Below are 25,567 nucleotides of genomic sequence, written 5' to 3' on the forward strand. Positions count from 1 at the left end.
GCATATTCTGTGTCCTTTTATCCAAAAGAAATCTCACCCGCTGTTTTGGAAGCCTCCGTGTAATCAGACCCGCTTCCTGTGGTGTTTCCTACGAAAAAACTTAAATGGGTCACCAAGATTCCATGTAAACTGAGCTTGTATTGAGTTCTCCCGATTGATGGATGTCTCAGTGTTAGTCTTAGGATCATGAACAGGAATACCTGTAAATACCTAGTAACAGCAACACCTGGTTGTTAAAATTATTAACCCTTGTATTTAAGTAAAGTGACCGGAATCCCTTGGAATGGATATGAGTTTCTACCTGAAGCACATGTGTCAGTTAAGCACCAATCATAGACCAGTCACGGAAAACGTTCTTCCGAACATTGTTTGTGGAATTTTAGCGTGATTCGTCCTGTTTCTTGCTGAAAACAATATAATGAAATGGCACGCTGTATCAGAAGTATGTTTTGCACATTGTTTCCTTATGGCAGCTGCAGCCTTTTATTTTTGTGTCTGATTTCCAGGAAAAGCCCCTGATTTTGGCTTCACGTATCCTGCTGCTCTGCTTGAGATTATATATATATAAATTTTGACTAGTCTTGTACAGCAAAAATGTGTTTGGGGTTGGAAATGGGAATAAGGCAGAGAACGGCTGAGCCTAAACTTAGCTCTTGCGACCCAGAGATTGCGTGCCATTACCCTACCTGGAGAAGCGACGCTTCACCTGGTGTCTTTAGGCAAAACCCAGAGAGTTGCTACGCATGGCAAGAGGTTATGGTGGGTAATACCAGACAGCAGAAGTGAGGCTAGGAAAGGTGAGCCAGCGGGTGTTGATGGGCTTCCCGGAAAAAAGACTAGGAAGAGTAGGCTAAACTGGGGTAAGACATTCCATAGGACATTGGCAGCCCTTGAGAAGACATATATGAACATGATAAATATATTTATAGCGAGCTATATATATCTCACTGTAAATATATATTTAGAGATATGTAACCAGGAAAATATTAGTCCAGCCACCATTACATGCAGTTTTGTGTCTGTGTTGATTTTAGGCTGTAGTATGAAGTCTTAGTCTTTAGTTCAGTATTGCAGCTGATGAGTTAAATGGCATGTTTTGGATTTGATGGATCAAGTGTTAGTCTGAGTGATCCGGTTACACTCACATCCTGTAACTTGTTCCAAATGCCTTCAGCAAGTGTAGCAGCTGTTTGCGTTTCTTGTGCTGAAGTATGCCAAAGGAAGTCTTCAACACCTAAACACTTTGGTGGAATACACACGTTTCCTGTCTACAAACTGCAACAATATGGAGGATAAAATCAATGTTTGTAAAGAATTCACCTCGGGTTAAAATTAGCACCTTCCAAATAAAAATGCCCTTTCGTCCCTCCAGGAATAGCAAATTCCACTGAAGTGAGTTGACTTTTGCTATTTTAGGACCATTTCTCATTTTCCAGACTTGGTACCAAGTTGGTCCCTGTGCTGTAGTCTGTGACCATCCATAAACCACTTTTAGTTTTATGAAAATACTAAAAGAGAATTTGAAATCACAAGACACCTCCAGCTGTCTATTACTGGTCTACCGTCTCCTTTTCAAGAAGTGAAGGGTAGTCTAGATATTTTTTTCTGTCTGTGTGTGTGCACAAGAACTCCCCAGGTTTGACCCAAAGTCTGTGGGTGAAGCCCTTCTTCTCAGGGTCTACCGGTGAGTTTCTTCATTCTCCAGACATTTGGTCACGCCCATTCCCCACCCACTTATGCCTGCTTCTAGCCTGGTTCCCTCCCATTATAGAATATCTGGGACCGGTCCTTTAAAGCCGCTTCCCCAAAAATGGGACAGATCCGTAAATGGGGTGTATTGGCATTTAATAAAATTGACTTCATTGCCTTAAATAAAACGGAGTGGTAAATTTCAATTGGTACCCTGTTTATGGAAATTGTATTTTTGTCCGAAACATAGTTTAGGGTTTAGTATATTAGAGTTTGTTTTAAAAAACTATAGATATTGCTTTTAGTCATTATGGGTGCAGATAGATCCATCTCAAGTGTGAGACCAGAACTTCAGGTCAGCCCGTTTGGCTTGAGAAACCCATAGATAAAAAACATAAACGGATTATTTCTCCCCATTCTTATATCTTAGCTCTTGTTAAATTGCTGATTGTTTTAGAACAGCAGAAGGTCATTTAACCCGTTCAGTTTCAGTCACCGTCCCAGAAAAAGCCGTACGGGTTACTGACTGATTTTATAGCGTTTGCCTACCTAGCCCTAGTGGTTTGCTGTCGGCAGACTAACACAAACTTTATTATTTTCTTATATAATCCAGACAGGCTCTGAAAATACATTCTACGCTGAACATTGCAAATAAAGACATATTTCATTGTTCTGCGGGGGTCTATGATACAGTGATTTCATTTGAAAGGGATTCTTCGGGGACCCAGACTAGGCTTTGTCTCCGTACCGCTTCTGTTTTTTTTTTTTTCATTTAAATCTGATTCCTTTGTGCTTTCCCGTGCCGGATAAGCAGCGACTGGTGATTTATGCTACATATTTCCAGAGGATTGATTACTGCTGATAGGATTTTCTGCTTTCCCCCAATAGAACTTGGTGTGATAAATTGAGAAAAGAGCCTTGCGTCGGTGGTATCATTTTTCTGTCCTTATCTCTTCCCAAATACCTTGGGATCTTTGTACACCTCCGGATGCCTGCGCCACGCTCGGGGGGGGGAAAAGGGACTGCCGAAATAGGCTTTGAAACTCATCGGCAAGTTTTGACGTCTTCAAGACAAGAGCCGAAGCTATTATGTGAAGGGTTTCTACAATAAGGAAGGGAGGTTTGATTTGCAGTCTGGTGGAAGAGAAGATTCTGAATCTGCTTGATTTTTCTCTTTTCCCATATAAACGTGACATGTTTGCTGTGCATTTACATTTTCTTGTAGCTTTTGCATCATTGCGGTGAGGTAATAGAGAGGCATGGCTGTTTTTGACACTGCATCTCTATGGTGTTCTTGTCCGAGACATCTCTCTATGATTTATATGCCTGTTAGGGGTTAGCCTTCCAGCTAAACCTCCATACTATACGATAGCAGCACATATTAAAACATACCCCCACCTGAGTCGAGGGGGGTGCACGGCCACTCGCCCCCTTAACTGGATAGCCCCCGACACTCATGTCAGAAGGAGGCAGAGAGAGAGAGCTGCAGTTGAAGGTCTCTGCTGCAACAGAACAGGAGAAACACCTAGGCCCTTCTGTAATGCGTTTGTTGTTAAAAATGGTCCAAGAAGTTGAATAAAACCATAAGAAGAGCTTTTCAGCAATCAGAAATGCAGGACTTCAGCGGTGGACCAAGTAAACAGAGGAGCATGTCGGCTATGTCATTTAATGCATCTACTCAATACAATATTGATGAAACTTTTATCCCTTGCTGAAGTTTGGCACGTTTGAAGGACACCATTACCAATATGCTGCAGAGCAACCAGAAACATGGTGTTCTACTCAAAAACAAAAGAATCTTAAATCTCTTAGTGATTTGCTGGGGATATAAACCTGACTGTCTCCAACTGTATTGGAAAACTCAGGACTGTTGGCAGCTAGTAGTATGCAGGGCTTCCTCTCACATGCCATCAAAACAAGATTTCTGTGCAACAAAATAGTTTGGTTTGGGAAATATGCATCACAGATTTCAATGAAGACTGAAATTACACAGAAGGGTTAAACGCATATTAATAGTTCATGGAGGAATAAAATATACTGGATGTCCTCGTCTTAATCGGGAGGATTTGCTGCTCTTTTGAAAAGCTTCAGACACAATCGTGAACGTTTAAAAAGCCTGATCCTTCAGGGGCTTAATTCAACGTTCAGTAATAACCGCCAAGTGCCTTTCATTCGATCTAATTTACTTTTCACAGCTATGCGGAAGTGCCAATCTACTCATCTGCTCGCATGCTAAGAATACGACTTCACACGAAGTATCTAAGCCTCCTTTTAGATGGAATTATTTTACCCAACGAGAAATTGGCGTTGGAGCTTCGTTCTTACGTAATTATTATAGGAAGAAAGTGCCATAAACTATTATATCCTTAGAGAGACTCGGACATATAAGCCCCCAAATCCCCTGTAATATAACTCATGATTTTGATCTATACATTGTGCTTGGCAACAGCCTGGAAAACGTACAGCTCGTTAGAAAATAAAATGTGAATGCGCGTGTTGTGCCGATTACAGGTTGTGCCCCGGAGGAGTTGGTTGATGGAGGATTCGTCTTGGGACTGTAGACTCTAGACTTGCTTTTATTATTGTTTACTTATAAAGGGGGAACTGTGGTTATTGCAGGTTTTTTATGCATGGAAGAATTATGCAGAATCCCCCACTTACGCTTTTAGCCTTTTCCCACCCCAACTAATGTGTTCGCCTGACAAGTGATGGAATCGCCATCGGTCAGCTCCAGTGAAGGCTCAGCGAACATCATGGGGTGAAGTCTAGAAAGACCCCCTCGTGTCGGAAATCGCTTTCGCCAATTTCATTTGGAGCACTCTCCTGCTTTTTGTTGGCTGCTTCATGCGAGAATCATCGGACCGAGAGCTGCAGCTTCTCCCCAAGTTTAACCTCTTGAAGAATGCACGTTAAGGTACTCAAAGTACTCTTAAAATACATTCTTCTTTAGTGTGATTGTGAGGGGCATGAAACCGATCAGTTCCTTTCTTGAAGTTCTTTCTCCTTACAAGGGCTTTCTGGGCTAATCGACGACAGTGTGGGGGAAGATTACTTAACGGGGAGGAGGAAAGATACCATCTGTAGATCTGTAGACACCATTCCTTAGGTTTTATTTATTGTATAGAAACAGTAGGTTCAGACTGGCCGTGTTAAACTGGTTTCAGTGTGTTTGTGTCCACCGGGCCCCATGGAATAGTTATATATATATATATATATATATATATATATATCATGAAAGCAGGCACAGAGAGAAGTTCATATCATATTCATTTAGACATTCGTGTATGCATGCAACGTGGTGAGTTTTACACGTTGGGGCTATGTAGCACGGCCACCACATCGTTACTTGAATGCAGCGTTTGCATAAACTAATGTTGTATTATTAAAAATTGTCATTTAAATTGGATATTAGCAAAAATTTTACACAGTTAGCCTGAAGCTTGACATCATTTTCCACTTCTCATTTAAAGCAATTTAACCCCGCGATCTCGGCTAAGTCTCATTAACCTTATGCGTATACATTAACGTTCTCAAGGGGAAACCATGAATTTCTTTTTTTCTTTTCATGAACGCCGTGTATTTCTTTTATTAACTTTGCAATTATTCTGAAGATTAGCATAGCAAATAAAGAAACTTTTAACTTGGTTTCTACGGCAACAACCTGCCCTTGCTTGCCTCAGTGTCACATGGCAGTTAATCATTCCCGGAATAATTGTGAGTTTAAAGAATTCTTTTTTTTGCGAATAGCTTGGTTACGGTGACTAATTGTTTTTTATAGAAGTTTTTTACATACCGCATAGTACATGCAGGGTGTTATAAAGTCAGATCCTCCTGTCTGCCACTGTTGTGCGCATGCGCAGAACTCTATTTTAAATAAGAGTATGATTGACCACGGTGAATGAGTACTCTCATCGGCTGTCAAAACACCTCCGATTTATAATGTATTTTACAGTACGTCTGTCTCCGCCGTGTATCCCACAGCAGCACGCGTGTTTTGCTTGGATTGATAGAATTATAGCAGTCTCTCACATTCACCATTGAAGTTAAACCACCAAATAGAACTACATTTATTCTCTGTCTCCAAGGGGACTTGCTCGTCTTTGATAAATCATTTTGATTAACGCTTTATATAATCCCGAAACTATGTGAGCTAGGTGAACAAAATAAATGTAAGTTGTGATAAAAGCTTTAATTTGGAGGAGTCCGTGTTCTTTTGTTATCTGTACCACGGCCATGAAGAGGAATCAAGCTGGCATAGGGCTACATCTTGTGGCTCAATGGACAAATGGACTTGTTAATGGACAAGTTTAGCAACACAAGACGTACAAAACCTTTATTTTTTATGGTCTTTTATTGTGAATTTATGATGTCTGATGCCTGCTGAAGAGCTCATGAGTCTCTAGCTGGGATGCAGGGAAAGACACCGATGTCATCCCTTCTCCATTCCATAGGACCCTTAAAATAATTGGGTGGTGCTCCTGGTGAATATCTAAGAGTATCTCAACATTATTGTTTCCAAAGAAAATGGAAACTGATAATACTACACAATGTTTTTCTGGTCCCATAGGACTCTTATTGGTTATATATAACACACACACACGCGCGCACACACACACCTCCGTGACTTCTGTATGTATAGTCAAGTACTAACACCAGTAAATTCCTTCTGTAAGTGGTTTGGCTGGGGATAAAACAGTCAAATTGGTCAGGTCTTTGAAAGCAGCCACATTAATTGAACCATGCAATATGAAGCACCTGTCCACGTAGTACAGAAGGGTTTCCTGAATTGAAACTCCAGCTCTCCTGCAAACCCCAACTTTGACTAAACACCTTCAGCTTTAGTCTCTGGTGTTTGACCCGGTGTCTCTGGGTGATGTACTGTGTTCCCTGTGCCTCTGAGTAAGTTTCTTCTTTCTCTGGGCAAGGGGAGCGGTATTTGGTCACGCCCACTCACCATCCACTAAAGGCTCACTGAGCGTAGCCCTGCCCCTGTACATGGCTAACCCCACCCCTTCATGAAGCCACTCCCCCAGAAGAAAGAGAGCTCCGGGCTGCCTACCCTGGAAGCTTCCCATGTATGCCCATACCTTCCAAAGACATAAGCCGTTCCTTGTGGGTGGAACCAGTTGTCTGCGGCAGATTCTACAGTGAGTTACTATCAATACTTAGTAAGGGATAAGAAGCGTTATGCTCATCTATATCAATGTACAACTAGCTCTGCCCGTTTGGATCTGAAGGGGAAGGCTATGACCGCCAAACTTCAAAACTATCACAAAAAGTTCATTTTCATATTAAAACATAACCTTTTTCATTTTAAAAATAAAAGTCATTTCTTTTTAATTCTGAACAATAACTTGTGTTAAATTCATCTTTATGGCTTTAATAAAATGAGTACTGCTGGGATAATGCTGGCGTCCGCTTCATTTTTTATTTTTTTTTATTTTATTTTAGCAGTACGATATTTACAGAATTTTTCATTGTGTTGACTAAGAGCGGTAATTAAGTTCTTGTCGAGCTCCAGCCAGTGTGGTCAGTGATCGTTAACATTTTGTTAGTTAGATCTTTAAACTCTTGTTTTTCCCCTAGAAATGAAAATAAATATATACTTATACACTGTATAGAAAGGTTCCCCCCCCATACTCAATTGTTGGTCTCCAAAACACAATCAGCGCTAAATTGCTATCCTAATTTTGTTATAATGGAAGCTTTTAGAGGAAATTAATCTCCTTAAAAGCCACCATTTCAACCGCTAGTCTAGTTTTTTGACTGAAAAGTGAAAAAAACTTGGGTTCACAGAAACTGCAAGCACAAATTGCTCAATATCAGGAAAGTAATTTAAAATCTGTTCTTCATGGATGTTCTAAAGAATTTCTTGATGGATGTTATAATAGGCATGCAGAAAGCTATTGTTAAGTCAAGGTTAAACCTAGGATAAATAGGGTACCTGTAAACTTTTGTGTGTTTCTGAGAAGTCTCAAAATAAAAAACATAAATATGATCATATGCTTTGGGGTTAAAATAAAAACCTGGTTTTCTGAATCAGGTTTCCCAGGTGTGTAAGTAACCATGTCTGGGAGCGTGGGTGTCCACAGTAGGGGTGCGCTGGCCCTTCCTTCACCTTGGATAGAGAGAAAATTTTGCCTCCCCTCTGGAACAATATTTGTGGTTGTACGTGCCTTTTGACTCTCCCAGTTTGGCGAAGAGCCTCGAAGTCCTGCTTCCATGAGTCTCCTGGTCAGTTTCTTCTTTCTGTGGCCAGGGGAGCATTGTTTGGCTAAGCCAATTGGCTCCAATTTTCCACCACTAAAGGCTGTCTGGGGTTAGTCCTGCCCTTGTCCATGGCTAACGCCCACCGTTTATGGTGCCTTCTACCTCATCACATAGATAACTGTGGGTAGATTATATTGTGAAGCTCCTAGCTATGGAAATGACCTTGTGTAGTTGATTGGCAATCTGGATACCTTACAGGGAATTCCGAACTTTGCGTTAAATTGCTCATTCTGATGGTTTAACTAGTTCAGACGTTAAATTGATTTGTTGATCTTTGACTCTTGACAAGTTTTTTTAGTTTTTTACTTTTAATTCACTGCGCCCACTGCAGAAGCAGCGATCCATAAAGGAGTGTACATTACAGTGACTGCGCACAGGGTATTAGAATGCAGAGAGCCTTCTGGCGAGACTCGCACGTAGTCTTCTGAAGGGAAGCGATTAATCTCCGAGCTGTGAATGATACATTGAACTGCTTTCCAGATAGACCAAGTTCTACTGGTGATCAGAATTTCAAACCGTTCCTGAAGGCCAATGTCCTTTATGGTCAGTGTTCCAAAAAGAAGTAAAATGTCATAGCATGTGGCATCTTTCATTGCATGGTAGGGTAGTCATATTATCTCATCCGGGTCAGATGGCAGTAGCGTAACACAAAACCATAGCCCCCTCCACCCGAATGCCGCGTCGTAGGTAAATACTAAGGATCCCTTTTCGGGCCTTAAAGGATTGAAATATTATTGAAAACAAATAAAGTTTTACTTGAAGGGCCAGTGATGATATTAAGTAATATATTTTTATCTTTGTCTTTTAGTTATTGTATTAGGGATAGCAGGAATATATTTCTAATGTTAATTGCAAAAATTATCATAAATAGTACCAGTCATTATTTGTATGTTTATTCTGAGTACTCGCTTACACATCATCTGCTATATTATGTGTGTTTTGTTAATTACCGCAGCACCCCCATAGCTGACATTCTATACTTCATATATTTTTAGGGTGTGCTTCCCTTATTTTTTTTTCAAGTTGTCAATACAGTTTCTTCTGTAAAGTGTGCCACCATTTGCATACGTGTTTATACCGCCAAAGTATTCCCTTTCAGGATGACTGTCCATCATTGGGACCCAAATCCTCATGTCCCACTTTCCTGCCCTGTTTTTGTCGAACTGAGGTTATGAATAGTAGGGCTTCACAGTGTTCTGCAGCCCAGAATGCCACAATAATGTGGATATTAACAGCCAAAAATGTTAGCTCATAAAGTCGTATAAAACAGCTAACCTCACACCCTGAAACAAGTGTCCTCCTTTGGACCGTTCAGATACTGAGGGGTCTGTACGCTGGTTTAGGTTTTTGGACTGGTTGATGGAAATCCGCAATCCGTAGGCCACCCTGATTCTTCGGAGAAGGCTTTAATAAGTCCTTGGTCCTCTCCCCGGATATCCTGGTCAGGCACCTTCTTTATGCTGTGAATGAGGATAATTTACAATAATTGTATTTGGTGAACAAGGGTCAAAGTCACCTTGAAACCAGAATTCAGGAGCCTGGCATGCATCATATGAGAACACGCTCATCTCTTAATGCGGACCTACTCCATCTAAACGACGTGGACCTTTTCAGGCGACCGCACATCTCGCAGTCCTTGCCGAAGGCTTCTATTTCCAGGTTTCGTGCGATTATACAGGACTTCGTTAAATCTTTTACAATGTGATCAATCAGCAGCTGAATGTTGGTTCAATGACAGACACTCTGCTCTTCCCAGAACACTCTGTGCCCAAAGCCGGTCATTTTAATAGAACATATCTTTATTTTTTTATTTATGTGATTCTAGCTTTTTTTTCTGTCTCTTTTATTTGGTTAATTCAGCATTTCCTATCTCACAAAACCGGGCATTTTCCAGCTATCCCCTCATTAGCATGATCACATAATGAAGGGATTCTGGTGCAAAGTGGTCTTGTTACCATAGCAACCAATAGAATGTTCCTCGCAATTAGGCCATGCAGTTGGTTGCTATAGTTCTAACACAAAGTTCTAATTTCCACCCAAATCCGTTCTTGTAAGAATAACCTGTGTGGCTTTCTAGTATAATAAAATTGGCAATAAGAGATTTTTCAAGGAATATAAAATAAAACTAGGAACTGGTCAAGGTATTAAGGGGGTGGAAGATAAGTGGAATAGACTCCCAGCCAATGTGGTAGAGGCTAATCCAATGAGGGAATTTAAACATACATGAAGCTATCCTGAATCTAAGACAAGACCAAGAACTAATTAAGGTGTGAGCCTTTGCGTCAGGAGAAATGGGCAGACTTGACGGGCCGAATGGGTCTGATCGGCCATCGTATTCGGTGTGTTTAATGTGGATGCAAGTCTGGACTGGAAGTCAGAGAGAAAAGTTGGAATAATGTATACAAGATACTCACGTGGTGCTAATAACATTATAAGATCTCTCAAGGGTTTAAAGAGAAAAAAGACGTAATATAATGTGAAGACTTTTTGTTTCCTAAATACTATGGAACGCGAAGGAAACCGAGCGAGCTCACGAATCCAAGCGCTGACGTCTTATCCAGGGCTGCGATAACAAAAGTGCGCTTTCAACACTCTGCAGACCGAGTTTCAGCGTCTTACAAAGCAGCTGTTGTTTCTTTTCCTAGACGGGCTGACCGTGGAGTCTCCGGCACATTCCACCGTGGGGCTACAGGCTTTTAACAATCTGATACCTGCCACTCCGACAGCCACGGGCTGCAGCTCTCATAACTCCCAGCCAGTCAAGGTTTCTGGAATCCCACGGGTCCGGACCGTATAAGATCACTGGCTCGGAGGGATTGTTAACCTTACGTCAATAATAAGTATGGACGTTAAATGTGTTAATTCAGCGTATAGTATAAGTTAGTCAGAATCATTGCTGAGAACGTATGAGGTATTGCGTGATTGTTCACTTGTAATCTGGAATCATGGGAGGATTTGACACTCCGGCCATCATTTGCACATTAATGCTGTACATCTAAAAGCTGCATGGCCCCTTTAAATGTTTGTGGTGTCCCCCCCCCCCTGCCAATGCATGGGGGGGTTCTGCTGAATCAAATGTGTGTTTCCACTTGTCCGTTTCGTTTTGGCTCTCTGGTATCTGTGGGACAGGTGCCCCCCATTACTCTCCTCCTTCCACAGCTGTTAATCACGCAGAGGAATGCTGGTGGAACAGGACGGGCTCACATTGAAAGGTTGTAGGACTCAAAGTTAAAAGGGTAAAGAGGAATGAATATGAGTTAAAATGACATCATCAAGTTGCTATAACTACTTCCTGCTGGGGTTATTACATTTTTGTCTTGGGGTTGTTCTTAGTTCTGGTCTTTTTGTAAATCTTACATCATCTCTGGAACAAATTTACCACCAGAAATGTCGCTTTTGTGTATAGAAGGAAATACACATACCTTGTTTACTTTGATCATAAGAAGACCCCCCAAACTTTGGATCTTCATGAAAGAAAAAAGGTCTGAGTATAAGACGACTCTACTGGGGGCAGAAAATCCAAAGCACTGAGGCTGTCCCCATGGGCCGTTGTGTGGCTCGACCTTTTTTGTGGAAGCACTTCAAAAGGCCAGAATATTGCAGATGGATTGGTGGAGGAGAAGTGTTTTTTGCACACGAAGAAAGAAGTAGCAAGGAACGGAACAGACCTGAAATGGAGGCAGGAATACTAAAACGGTCAGCGGAGAAGATACGGAGACATTGAGAGTGAATGAGTCTGAGAGAGCGAATGAGTGTGAGAGAGCATGAGTGGAGGTGAGCAACAAGCTCCTAGGCTTTGTCTGTTGTCCAGCGCTGCCACGGATCTGAGTTCTGAATAGAGGGCAGCCTTGATCGTAGGACAAGCTTTTTTTTCCAGACAATCCTTCTGAAAAAACCCTCATCTTACAATTGAGCAAATACTGTTTTTGTTTTTTTTTTAAGCCGCCACGTTGTTTGGCTTTCTCATGGAATTGTAGAAATAAAACACAATGGGTTATTTTTACTATAATTACTTTAGACTGATCTGTGTTTGCTTTTTTGATACTGTTCAGAAGGATCATGTGATGTACCCCATTCTATCATATTGTCTGTGGCTCGAATGCAAAATACTTTAAATTTCCAGTGCCGCTGATGTATCTGCTGCTTCATCTGCAATGCAACACCGTAGATTTATGATGGTCTGCCCATGGATCTCGCTAGCAGTGATATTTCTCCCCCCGCAGGGAGCCACCTAAGTGCTGGGCGTTCACAGGATTTATGATACAGAAAATGGTTTAAATCTGTCCTAGGGCTGTGGAAGTGTTTATAACGATTGTGCGAATTAAGTGTTCCAGAGGTGTGTGGGTAACAGGAGCACTTAGAAGATGTTCTTGTTCTGTATTTTATTTATGCTTTGCCAATTTAGACACAGCCTCTTTCTTTTATTTGCATTTTTACTGGAGCAGCTTTTTTGACCTCATTTTAACAAAAATTTTAAGCCTAACTGGTACATTGAAGAAGCATGCACAGGACCTAGTCATGGAAGAAATGCTATAAAAGGACCTGCTTTCATGATGTTGTTTGATGGCCCCATGTGGTGATATGAGGAATTACAAGTTAAGGGACATTCTGAGCATGTTGGCCATTGGTTGCAAATCAGTTTCAAAGGAACATGAATAGTTCATAGAATCAATAGACAAGTTGTATATTTACGACACCAGGAGTAGTTTAGCATAATGTTACTATCGAAGGGCAAGTGTGGTTTGCCATACAGGTGCATTGTTATATTGGGCAATATCCCTTTAACGGTATATGCATTTACGATATATATAATATTGCCCTTGTCGGGGAAGAGGATGTTTCCCTTCTACGTTGCAGCCTGGTAATTCTCCTGGGTAAACAACAAAAAAAGTGACTGTTCCAAAACCTCTTAGGATTTTTTTTTTTTCCAAATATGTCAAAATAACAGATGACAAACGGACTAAGTCTTAGAATTTATGCAGATTAAACATGAAGCAGCCATTTATTTTATATAGCAAAGTCGGAGACTGATCAACAGATGGCTGTGGAAACAGCGTGATTTCCAGCGTCCTCAACCTGCGTAAACTTGAAAGTAAATAGATATTTTCAATCTTCTATTTGGAAATCTGATCGCAGAATATTAATGTTGTTGCGTCATTGTTGAAGTGGATTTGATTTATCTTTGGAAATATTGGGAAAATGGATTTTCTTCTTCTACAGGATTTCCGGCTAAATGTTGAGTGCTAGAGGGTCCACTTGGAAGACCATTTCTCTACAACCTCAAATTCAGGCTCGTTATTTTTATGTAGACAACGTATATAACCACAAAGAAGTACGCTGTGTTAACTTTATTCTTCTGGTGGAATTTTATTGTAAAAGTAATACACGGTTGTTTGCCCGTTCTATGTGGCATCTTTTCTTGGCAGATTCAGGAAGTCCGGGAGACTGTGTATGTGCTGTCCCCACTGAGGATTGAACCCTGCTATGCCGTTGGTGCAGTAGTACAGTGGACAAGCTGGGATGTGCGTTGTGACAAAGGAAAGGGACTTGACACCTTTGTGTTAGAAACACTGCCGGAGTCTTTGAAGCTGGAGTGGAGACTCCATGTTTTTGTTAATGTAATTAATATAATGGACGTTAATGTTCTTTGCATCTATAAGTAGCTTAAGTTCCTAAAGTCCCTCATCCAAGATCTTTAGATGCTCAGATCAGAAGCTTGAACCTGGAGAGCACTTCTTCTGAGGAAAGTAAACCTGAACCGACGATGGATAGGTAGCGGACCATGCATTGGTGACACATTGACTAGAGCATTCCAAAAATATTCTTTTTAAGAGCTTATGGCCGTTCAGCATGCTGGTACCCCACAAAGTACCCTTTCAGCCCCGGGGTGCTGCGCATGCCTTTTGAGTGCTAGAGTACTTGATTGATATGGTTTGTGCCCAATGCTGTTTCTTCCTGAGGAACACAGCCCAGAACCTGGAAACCGTAAACCACAACCTCCTAAAAGGCCTGTTTCAGTTGAATTCACAAACAAACTTACCAAGGGTATAATTAAAAGCACCCCGCCACACAAACTATACAAGCTTCCTCACGTCTATGGTTATGCACTGTTGCGATACTCTTAATATTTAACTGGGTCATCGAGCGCCCGGATGGTATCATGTTTTGTCGGAAACAAATGAATGATTAAGCTGGTCGCCTGCATCCTTTTTGATGCTGAGCTTGTGGAATAGCCGCAGCGTCAGCTACTTTAATTATTTAGTGTTGCCCATAGGCAGGTTTAATTATGTATTTGTAACTCTGTCCAATCTAAACATTTCTTTCTATATATTCTAAAAAAATATATATATTTTGTTACGCAAAACAGACAATTTTTTTATAAATTTGACATAAGTGTTTGAACATCCGGTACCATGTGGTATTCTGGGTGGATTCGATGGGCCACATTCTAACTCTAGCAGGCAAATGTCACCTGTGCAGATCAGACGGTAACAAAACCCCTGTAACAGGTCTATGTACCACTCGCCATCAATGGCCAATTCATTCAGCATATGGATATTTAAGACCTTTGAGTGGGTAGCTCGCCTCCGATGAATAGTTAGCTAGATGTTCATCTGGAAAATGTAGAATTGGGTGGCTTAGTTTGCTTGTTATCTTGCTTCTTCACCGAATACTCCATTGGAGCATCATCAGCGCTGGTCAGTCTGGATGGTAGCTCATGCCTGTAGAGTAGACGTGTGGGGACACTCTTTTGACCACCATTGTGATGGAAGAAGGCACGTTCTTCATCCTTTTCATTCCTCTTCCATTGGTCTATCTGGTCCCAGCTAGTGACAGTAGGGTCACTTCTTGTATTGCCGTTAAAGTTTGCATGTCCATCTTCTGAACTGTGTCTCGCGTTATTCCTGTTTGTTACAACTCTTCACCAGAACCTGGAGAATCTGAATATTTAATTTTTCACTTTTTTAAAAAAAAAAAAATACATTCTTATGAATATTTGAAACCAAAAGATGAATGACGTTTAATATTAAAAGGTGATGCGTCGAGGGGTTGACTCCCAGCCGCGCCACTAAAAATGTAGCCACGTATTTCATTCCATTCAAAGGAACGCAAAATGTTCATTATATTCTTGTTTTTGGTGCACAGAAGTTAAAAAAAGAAACAAACAGATTGTATTGTGTGGATTGTTAGAAAATAATGTGCTTTTAATAAACCTTGTCTTGATTCAGTAAGAACACAGGAACAGGATATATATTTATATTTTTTTGTAGACCTTCTGCTTAAAGTGTATTTTCTATGATGGCAATCTCTTGTAAAGAATTATATTATCATTTTGTTTTTACGTTTTGAGAATTTTCCTCGTTCCGTATACTTTTGAAAATATTAAAAACAATATATCGCTGGCCAGAGAGAAATCCTGTTAACTCTTAGATGTGCTGTAACCGTTCATTTGCATATGAGGCAGTATGGTAATGACACAAACGGGTTGGAGTTGATACCCATGAGTGATCTACATGCATTTGAATAACTTGTAAGCACCGTATAGGTTTGTTATTAATAAATTAAATTAAAAAAAAAAAGGTTAATATACCGCACTCAAGTGATCTATCTGCTAATATCGCTAATATATCACTGGGGTTTTCTAGCCTAGACTGATCTTCCCTTCCGGCCCACTAACACTATGGAGGGCTGTGCCGAGTCATTATAGCCTCCATAGTTCTTTCCACCTGGCGCTGACATCATATACCGACGCTCGGCAATAAGGGCAGAGGGGGGTAGTGCCAAACGTAAATACAGCACTGGTCCTATAAGACCATGGCAAACATTGCTTCTGTCTCGTTTCCCCTCAACCTCTATATAGATTGTAAGCTCACAAGAACAGGACTCTCTTCTCCTTCTGCATCAGAATGTCTTAATGTGTGTTTATGATTAATTTTGTCTCTTGTCGATCTCAAATGTTCATTTCCATCCTCCCCTTTTGTAATACAGCTATGGAATTAGCTGGCGCTCCATAAATGAATTGTAAAGTCACTTAAAGAGTGTATTTTTTTTTTTTGAAAACCTCGTGAAAGGCTTGTAAGGACCCAAATTTTAATGCTTCCGTGGCAGGTTTTTATATTTGCAATTTTCCGGCCATTAGCGTACATTTCTGAGCAAGGGATTGTGATATTCTTACATCTTATTACACGCAGCATTTATATTGTAGCGTTTGAAGTGCCCCAGCAGGATACCCAGATAGGAATGAATAAATGATTTAGCGGGGATTTGTGTTGCCATAATATTGTGAACGTATAGACACTTTACAGATAAGCGTAAAGCTGCCAGTGTGGCAACAAGGACAAATTATAATGCGCCTTCCTGCACTTTAATGGATATGCGAATGGCTTTTCCCTCCGGACGTCTAGCCATTTTTGATTTTATTTATTTTTTAGTAAAATGTAAAGTATTTATTTTTATCTGATTCTCCAATAGGCAGATTAAGCATATCATCGGGCCTTATTTATATGTATTAGAGCGACAGACGCTGTCCCTATTTCTCTGATCCTGGAGACGTCGTAGAATTTATATCACCTTTTCTCCAACTCTATGTCTACGGCACGTTACCTTCACTGGTGTTTTACCCCACCACAATGGGGGTCTATCACTACATTGTTTAGGACTCTTATTCCCTAAGACAGGTCTCACTAGAACTCCTCTGAACGGTTATTGTCCACGGTGTGGCATACCCATTCTCCATAGTGAGTATAGTCTTCTAACTAAAATGTGCCTCTGAGGAAGCCTAACTGGCGAAACGCGTCAGGTTTTGTTTGTAATTTGAGTGTTGATTTTAAAACGTTATTTTGGTGTTAAACATTTATTTTATTTTATATTATATATATATATATGTGTGTGTATATATGTCTGTATCTCAAGAAGAACAGAATTCTTTTAATATGAGTGTGACAAACCCCTGTAGAGACCATCACCAATCCTAAACACGTGAAATGAATCGGCTTCTGAATAGCCTTTTGTTTATGTTAAAAGTCATACATATGAAGCATCTATATATTACCTATTATCTGATTTAATGTTCATTAATTCTTTGCTCAGGTACCCTCCGATGGAAATGCCGGGTTGCTGGCGGAGCCCCAGATTGCCATGTTTTGCGGCAAACTCAACATGCACATGAATGTCCAGAATGGAAAATGGGAAACGGATGCGTCTGGGACTAAAAGCTGCATTGGAACCAAGGAAGGCATCCTTCAGTACTGCCAGGAGGTACGTGCTCACCCAGGGTGTAAGGGAGAAGTGGACGGGGAGGACAGATATTATCCCCTAAATAAAGGTGCCCCTCACTTCAGCTTATGATGAAAGGCGATCACAATGATATAACACAAACACCCCAATCAGGGTCATCCTTTAGTAATGAGAGGGAACTATAGCTTCAAAAGGTTTATTTGCCCTAGTGGCAGTTACGATACTGATAATTATATTTTGTCGCATTTTCATTAGAAGCAAAAAAAATGGCCCTTACATTAAATTAAAGGAATTCATCTAAAAGCATGTTTGTTTTTAATGTATGAATTAGGTGGTTATTAAAAGGATTGTCTACTAAACATAGACAGCTGTAAAGAGTACAGGATCTGTATAAACACACAGCAGCAAAGTTTAGAAAGTAGTCTTATCACCATAGGGACATCGTTTTTAGGTCATTCTGTTGTGCACTGTGGCTAGATGACCACTTTTCCAACGTAATGTTTTTTTTCTAACACAACCACCAAAGTCCTTTGAATTCTCTCCCCACCACTTCACCTGCCCCTACCCCACACGCTCACACCTCTCCATTCCTCTCTCTGTCTGGGTGTACAACAGAATTCCTTGGCTCCCTGGCATAGGACCGTCTTTAAGCAAAATAGGGCCGAGACATGCCGCCTTCCCCCCTTTCATATGTTAACATGATGGAGGTCTGTGTAGCTACAGGCATAGAGCGCTCGCTTAATGTTTCCTCTGCAGGCTCTGTGCCATGTGCTACTGGGTGCCAAGATATGATGTCATATGCTGGCGTCCTTCAGCTGAACATGGTGCACAGCCATGTAGGAGTAAGCATTATTCTGCGGAATAGTATTGAGTAAGGGGAGTTTATATGCTTTTTATATGTTTTTGTGTTGGGTGGATTTGGCAGCTGTTGAAGTAGCCCAGGGGTCAGCTGCTGTGGGCTCCTAAGCTATGCCTGGTACTGGGGCAGATACCCCTTTTGCTCCACGTTAAAGACAGCACTACCCAGGCTGTTCCCTATTCAGCAGGTAGGTGCAGGTTCAGTATAAGTGAATTCTCTCCGTATTACTTCATAAAATAAATAAATCAGTTTAGTTTCCACTCTAGAAGCTCCTTCGAAACGTTTCATGCAAAGGCTTCACTTAAAATGATTTTCATGCGGAAAGAACGTAGCGATTTGCGTTTTGAAGGTAATGAGATTGACCATGAAAGTGTGAAGCTTTCACCTTGCCGCTCTTCAGCCAGCCTTCCTCTCCGCTCATTAGTGACATCATTAAAAGTTACAGGCGTTCTTTCCAAACTAACTCCGCGCTTTTCCTCGGCAGGGGTTACCTTTGGCCCTTCCCTGCCCTTGCTTCATTTGTTTAATTTATTCTGTTCAATTTATTGCTTTGTATTATATTTTTAATTAGTATAAAATGGTTACAAAATCGGCTGATTTATAGCATCACTGGATTTTTGAACATATCGTATTCTTCCAGAAATCTATTGGTGGTTTTTAGCTATTGACTTATGGCGCACAAAATTAGGGCAACTCAAGAACCAAAGCCACCTATTTAGATTCTGGAATCGCTAAATGTATATCGCAAAATTTACTGCTGTTCATGTACATTCCATATGAGTTTAAATATAAAGATTATATTTACCTTGGCAAAGCGGAGTTTGTGGCAATTGGTGACGAAACCTGCATGAGCCTACACAAAAGGAGAATAACATCTTATTGGGGGAGGAATAATTATTCATATCTTTCTCAACTAGTGAAAGATACGGTAGATATCCGATGGTTATTTTATTTTTATAAGTCCCATTAGTGTTTTTTGTGTTTTTAACAATGAACAAGGCCTTGACTGCCCATCTAGCACACCGGACAAATGCAATAGGGCCACATACCTGCTAAACTGCTCCATTGGTAGATTGAGTCCTGCCCTATGCAGCTGTCTGCCCGATAGGCGCAGACGGATGTTGGGATAATATAAAAATGTGGTGTGCGTCTGCATGTATCTAGCCAGCAGCCACACAAATTTGATTTGGTGGCCATTGGCCTTAAAGTGGCAGGAGGGACTCTTAGTCATCCCCAGTCCAGCCCTGCGATGAACTTTGGAATGTAGGATTTGAACTCAATGCCCAAGTGAGCTTAATGGCGTTTTATACCCATTAACTTGTGTGGGTATTTCCATCTGCAGCCTTAGATTATATGGATAAAGGGCAGAGTAGTTGGAGTCCCCGAGTGAAAAGCTGCTTCCCGGGGGCTCTGAGGAAGCACAAGTGGGTCGCACCCAATCCCGCTAAGGATGCATCTACTTCTCGCCCCTCTATGGGACTAGTCCTGCCATATGTGTGGCTAGCCTGACCCCAAATAATAGTCACATCCCCAGGAGAGCAGCAGCTCTGGGTAACCAACCCCGGCACATTCCCAGTATATTAACAACATTTGTGCATTTTGTAAAAAGAAAATTAAAATGCCCATCATCGCAGAGAATAGAAAATAGAACAATCACCACGAGACACTGAAGAGACAGGCGGCGGTGTAATAGTCTGCGTTATTCTGTACAGGAAGGATATAGGTGCAGTCGGAATATGAATCAGTCCTCGGCTATTGTGTCTGAGAATCCGATGGAAGTCTAGCTCCATAGTTACAGAGCCGGAAATGAACAGTGCGTTCTAACTGCTCGCTGTTTTCCCTCCTCGGGTTCTTGTACGTGGCAATTATGTGTATGACTCTCGCCGCGTGTGTATGGACAGTACACCCAGCAGGGTTCTCCGGGAGAGCTGCTTCCGATCCATCCGCGGGCAGCGTGGCAGCGTACCCCACACCGGGATTGTCTGGGAGCTGAAAGCGAGAAACGCAATTAATGGCTTCCGCTGTGTGCTTCCACACGACGGAGAGGAGTATTTACTAAACCGGGAGCTCACAGAGAGTTGACTGTTTTGTTTTATGTTAAATATTAGAGCTGTGTGGGAAGCAAACTGAAATTCTACTTTAAGCAAAAATAGCAACCTTTTTATTTTTTTACATTTTTTTGTAGAAAATAATTGAAAATATGGAAATAATTTGCAAAGTCTGAGAAGTGTCTGCGGTCTAACACATGCATTATTCATAGAATTTTTATTTATTTTTTTGTAAATTTCACTTCTTCCTTGTTCTTTTTAGCATTTTTTTTTAGCATTTTTTATTTATTTTTAACACCATAAAAGTCACATTGTCGCGGACATGGTGGTTCTGTGTAATGTGAATTACCCCCCGGAGTCCTGCACACAAATTGGCCAGCTGTATTTTTTTTTCCCCACCCCAAGGCTTGCATAAAACCAAATTTAACATATTTTATGAGCATCTCCCCGTAGGAGAGCTCTGCTTTTCCCATCACGGGACGTTGTGAATATCTGTTCCCTGTTTGCCCGCGACAGCTGTCAAAACAACGAAGGGCCGGTATATTGACGACATTTTCACAAGCCAATAAAGCTTTCAGTCTTTTTACTTCTTTTAATTGTTATAAAAAAATATCACCCAGTATTTTTTTAATTTATATAAGTAATGCCAGGACAGAGCGTGGATATGTTGATCTGACGTAGTTTTGACGCACGCTCCCCCCACATTACTGAGGCCAATGGAAAACAATGTTTAAAAATACATTTATAATACATTTATAAGTAACACATGTAACATTTCTCCGATTAAAACACTGTTTGTTTGCTATTCTATAAAATGTTTGGTGGGGGATGTTTATTTTTATAAGATTTGGACCACGTACGGTGAGATACTAGGGTACTCGTGTCATGTAATTTATATTTAGGCTTAAGAAGGGCTCTGGCGACCCCAACCAAGCTCAGAAACATCAATCATGAGCCTTTCCCCTGAAAACCTTGACATCTGGCCATTGATACACTCTCGGTCACTTTAATCTTTAAACCCACTGTGTTGCAGACTACTATTCTTATTTAATTTTATTCCATTACACATAAATTGGCTACAGCCATGGAGGGACTGGACCAATATTTTTAAGACACTTGATGTTCTGACTCCGCCGTCAGTAGCTGTCCTAGACGGAAAACGTTGTCATCTCTTTAGTATCTCTGCGGGAGGGACAGCGAGCTCTGCCATTTATGCGATAGAGAAGCAGCGCTGCTCACTTTTCTCCTCCGGCCACATCTGCCTCCACATACACATACAAACACTCATTCATACACACATACCATCATTAAAACTGTAGACGAAGAAACTTTTATCTTATCAACACCGACAAAATACAGCTTCAAATTAAATTGTAGCTTAACCCTTTTAATGCCAGAGCAGTAAGCAACTGTTTATTTGGCATTCAATGAGTTAGTAAGCATATAAAATGACGAGAGGTGCCATAAGTCACAGGTATACCATAGTCCTACATAGGAGACTCCCGATCTATATCAGCTTATATTTCATTAGAGCTGAATGGAGGCTGGTGGGCCGGAGAAAGCCCCCTGGGAGGGAAAAATTAAAAAAAAAATAATAATAATTTTGTTGAGGGTATGTAGCTAAATATTGATTTTTTTCATTGGTTTTATTGATTTTTTTTTTTTTTTTTTTTTTTTTTAAATATGCTTAAATTCAAATGAATGTAATAATGGCTGCCGATGGGAAACCTGCCCAGCTGCCCCTCTGTCTACAATTACTTGTACATTCCAGCAATTGCATTCGTCGTACTCTGAAACAAGCACTGCGCATGCTGCAGGCAGGCCAACAAATGGACTCTCTTAATGTACATTCTTTAAATGTACATTTTAAACATGGATCCTGGGCCAGAGAGCCTTTGAGTGGCATATTCTGCAGTAATGGACGGCCTCCTGCCCCTGCATACTCTTTAGAGAAAGTTACCCAGGGGAAGGGTGAAGGGGCAGGTACAGCTGGGCAGCCCACCGGATCCTTAAGTGCCGCCCCCCCCCCCCGGGGACTGCCCATCCCTGGTGTTATCTGAAAATATATTTATAAAAGAGGCATCGAGTGGCCTCTTGAATGGGAGTCTGCGCTCATCCAACAGGACCCCAAATGTTATTTGTATGTTGGGAACAAAAAGGGAGTTTTTGTCTTTTTCTGCAGCGCTTGTGGAAAAACCACGCTTTAGTGGAATGTGTAAACACGTTGTAATTACACAGAAGATACCAGCGAGCGCAAAACAAAGCCATAGCTGAAAAGTACTGTAGCATGAAAATCGCGTGAGCGTACGCTGCATTCCCCTCCTTCCGGGGCTTAACGGCTCTGCTGGTTAGTAGATCTGGGCCGGGGCTGTAATAATAGCTGAAGGCTTATCCATGTAATCAGAAGCTTCCCTGAGTTTACTACGCAGTATGTGAGTGATCAGCCCAAAGGGTGAAAACGGTTAGGATCTCCTATCTATTCCTCACTGTATTAGCCTCTGCCAATTCTGCTGGGAGGCTCTTCCACTTATCTACCAAAACCTCAATGAATTATCTCGTTAAAGGGGCAGTTTAATGCCCCTGGCACCCCTACCATAGAAGATTGCATATTGTACTCTCTGAGTAACCCTCTGCGATTACTTAAATATACATTCCTCCAAAAATGAAAACACTTACCTGGTACAGAAGTTATAGCCGTGAAATCTTCCTTGTTTCTCCATGATTTGAACTTCCTTGCTGCTGATTGGCTGCTTAAGCTGTCAATCGGTGGCAGGAAAGTGCTCCTGTTGAAATGAATTTGGGAAGACTTTGCACACACAACGTTCAGCAGAGCCAGCGCTGGATCGCACTGGAGATGAGGACGTACAGGGAGATGCATTCAGCTGAATGGATCTCCTGCAGATCATTTAGCTGGGGGGGGGAGAAGCCCCTCATGCATTTGCAAAACAGACCACATAAACATTTAAAGGGCCCACGCAGCTGTCATATGCATTAAAATGTGCATGAAGAACAAGGCTGGGAAGACGTCCCATAAAGGCTGTAACTCTATTTGAAATAAATATAATTTAGTGTTACATACACAGATAAAGTTTAAAAGCCCCAAATGCAATACCACACCAACTTCCTACCCTCCAGAGTTGGGGTGTGTGGCTAGAGGTGGGAAGAGGATATGGTCGGAGCTGGGTGGTGGTGATTTGGGAAAATACCCACCATACCCAAGGAGCCACCTTGTGGTGCTCAGCTTTAGGGTTTTACAGAGAAATTCCCAAGAGGTATAATCCTGGCCTACTTCCCATCTATGCCCATATGGAGTCTAGGGTTTGGTTGCACATGCGTGATGGAAATTGTTCTCTAATTAGAGGCTAGAGGCGTACCTGAGGGTCAAGCCTCAGAAGAAGTCCAATATCTTTACATGTCACTGCGCAGTTAAATGTAGTTTGTAAATTTGTACTTTTATTCTTTTCTTTTATATTGTCTAAATAATGCAATGCGGTATCCGTCACTTGCTGTAGGCAATGGTTTGCATGATAATAACTAGTTTGGTAGCAAATGTACGGATCGATAATCTCATCTAGTGGCTTTGTGTAGCCTTCAATGGTGTGATCTCCAGCCTAACCGGGGGCGTCCCGCTCCCCATTAAAAATGAATGAATTCCTTGCGTGTCCTTCAATGGTTAAGACCCTTAAAGAGAGCTGCTTAAAATGCAAAGCACGTTCAGCTCATCTGCTCAACCTGTGGACGTTCCGTCTTTAGTGTTTTCATACCTCTTTGAAGCAAATTAATGGACAGATTTTAATAGCATTCAGTTGACGGCATATTAATGCAGCTCTTTAGAATTTTGCCCGGAGTAGCATTGCAATAAACGACGTTCTCTGCTGTTAACGATTAAATTCTCTAAGAACCTTGAGCCTTACTTTCTTAACAAATAATTCCTTAACAAATTGCAGAAGAGCTTAAATAGAATATGAAGATATACTCCGAGACGTTCTATTTAAGACACATCGTCTTTTATTCCCCCAGTCCCATCAAATTAAATCTTCTTCCACTGAAGGTATCGGGGTTTTTTTTCTTCTCTCAATAACGAAATTTTATTCACTTGATTTTCGTTTTAATGTCAGATTAGCGATAATGGCCAACCATCTCGTAGCCCAGGCAGTATAACAAGATCCATTCTTCTGCTTTATGAGCAACCGAAGCAGTGGCTACAAATTGGCTACAATCGTTGTATTTTAACGTTTCCTTCTATTCCCCGGGAAAGAGAACATGTACGGGGAGGCAGAACGCCATGTTGAGAGAATGAAGGGGGAGGTGAAAACGAATAACAATTTGCATTACTTTTAAGTCGCACTTTTACATTTCATATTTCCCGTAAGTCCCCGGGGGCTCGGCATTCATTTGTTACTGTCGCCCGAAGCACAAAAGCAGGGGCTGCCACGTCTGTTAATGTAATGCAAAGCTATGGTTTTCATTACTTCTATTTTATTTTTTATTTATCATAGAACAGTTGCACATCCTAAGGAAATCATTTTAGCTTCAGCCGTTCCTTCAGCAGGAATGTAATCTTATTGTGTACTGGAATTATGCCCTGAGAAAACCAGCTTTAATGAGAACATTTCTCAGTGTCAAGGAACGGGTTCTTACTCATACACTTAGGAGTTCACTTCCGACTATTGTTCTTGTGGTCCTTCACCGGCTGAGCCAGTCTGGGGCTATTCTACTTATGACGATCTACGAAAAGATCATCGACAAAACGTAGTACCTTCTTCATATCTCATGGTCTGTCCATAAGGGGTTCATTCATTAAAGTGGGATTTTGCAGGAGAATTGCAATATGGACCCAGTGACCTCACGGTTTTATTGTGCAGGACCAACCAAGTTCTTGTCGGAGGAGAAGCTTGCTGGGGTTGACCCTTTCATCATCCAGAGTGAAGTCGGGCAGTCGAAACGGCAAATCCTCAGCAAATTCATGCTTTAATGAATAACCCTCCAGTGTCAGTTTGGTCTCTGAACATAGTAACGTTGGTCGAGCGATGTTTGATGTGCTAGCTGGGCTCTGTGAGGTCCTTCAGTTGAATAGCAAGTGCATTGAAAGTTGCCTGTTGGAGATTCCTGCCATATCTGTTTGTGGCAAGTTTCCCTCGATTTTGGCTTTAGCGTATTTGTTAAAGTCAGTAGAGAGCTAGCCATTGGTGTCCTCATCTGTGTACCAAACAGCTTGCAATTATTCCAAATATTCATGAGTTCTGATACCCACATGTATCACAGCCATGTGGTTTAACGTGACAGCCATACCAATGCTTTGCTGTAAGTTGTTCCATATGGTCACTCAAGTAGGGGTCCTACCAGTAGCCACATCAAATGCTCCATGTTAAGCAGTTTCTTTATGTTAATTCGGTTTTCATGAACCCACAGAACAAACGCATCGTTATTGTGGATATTGTGACATATTATTCACTCTGCGGAC

The 25,567-nt window shown here is 41.2% G+C and overlaps 1 protein-coding gene across 2 annotated transcripts in view; it reads left to right on the top strand.

The window, feature by feature from the left end:
* Nucleotides 1-25,567, top strand: part of APP (amyloid beta precursor protein) — an 85,181-nt gene that overhangs the window by 14,209 nt on the left and 45,405 nt on the right. For both annotated transcript variants that reach the window (XM_053456823.1, XM_053456824.1), the window contains exon 2: nt 17,050-17,217. In XM_053456823.1, coding sequence (XP_053312798.1) covers nt 17,050-17,217 — 168 coding nt within the window. The remainder of the gene's footprint in view (nt 1-17,049; nt 17,218-25,567) is intronic.

This window comes from Spea bombifrons, chromosome 2 (genome assembly GCF_027358695.1).
Source record: "Spea bombifrons isolate aSpeBom1 chromosome 2, aSpeBom1.2.pri, whole genome shotgun sequence".
Classification (NCBI taxonomy): domain Eukaryota; kingdom Metazoa; phylum Chordata; class Amphibia; order Anura; family Pelobatidae; genus Spea; species Spea bombifrons.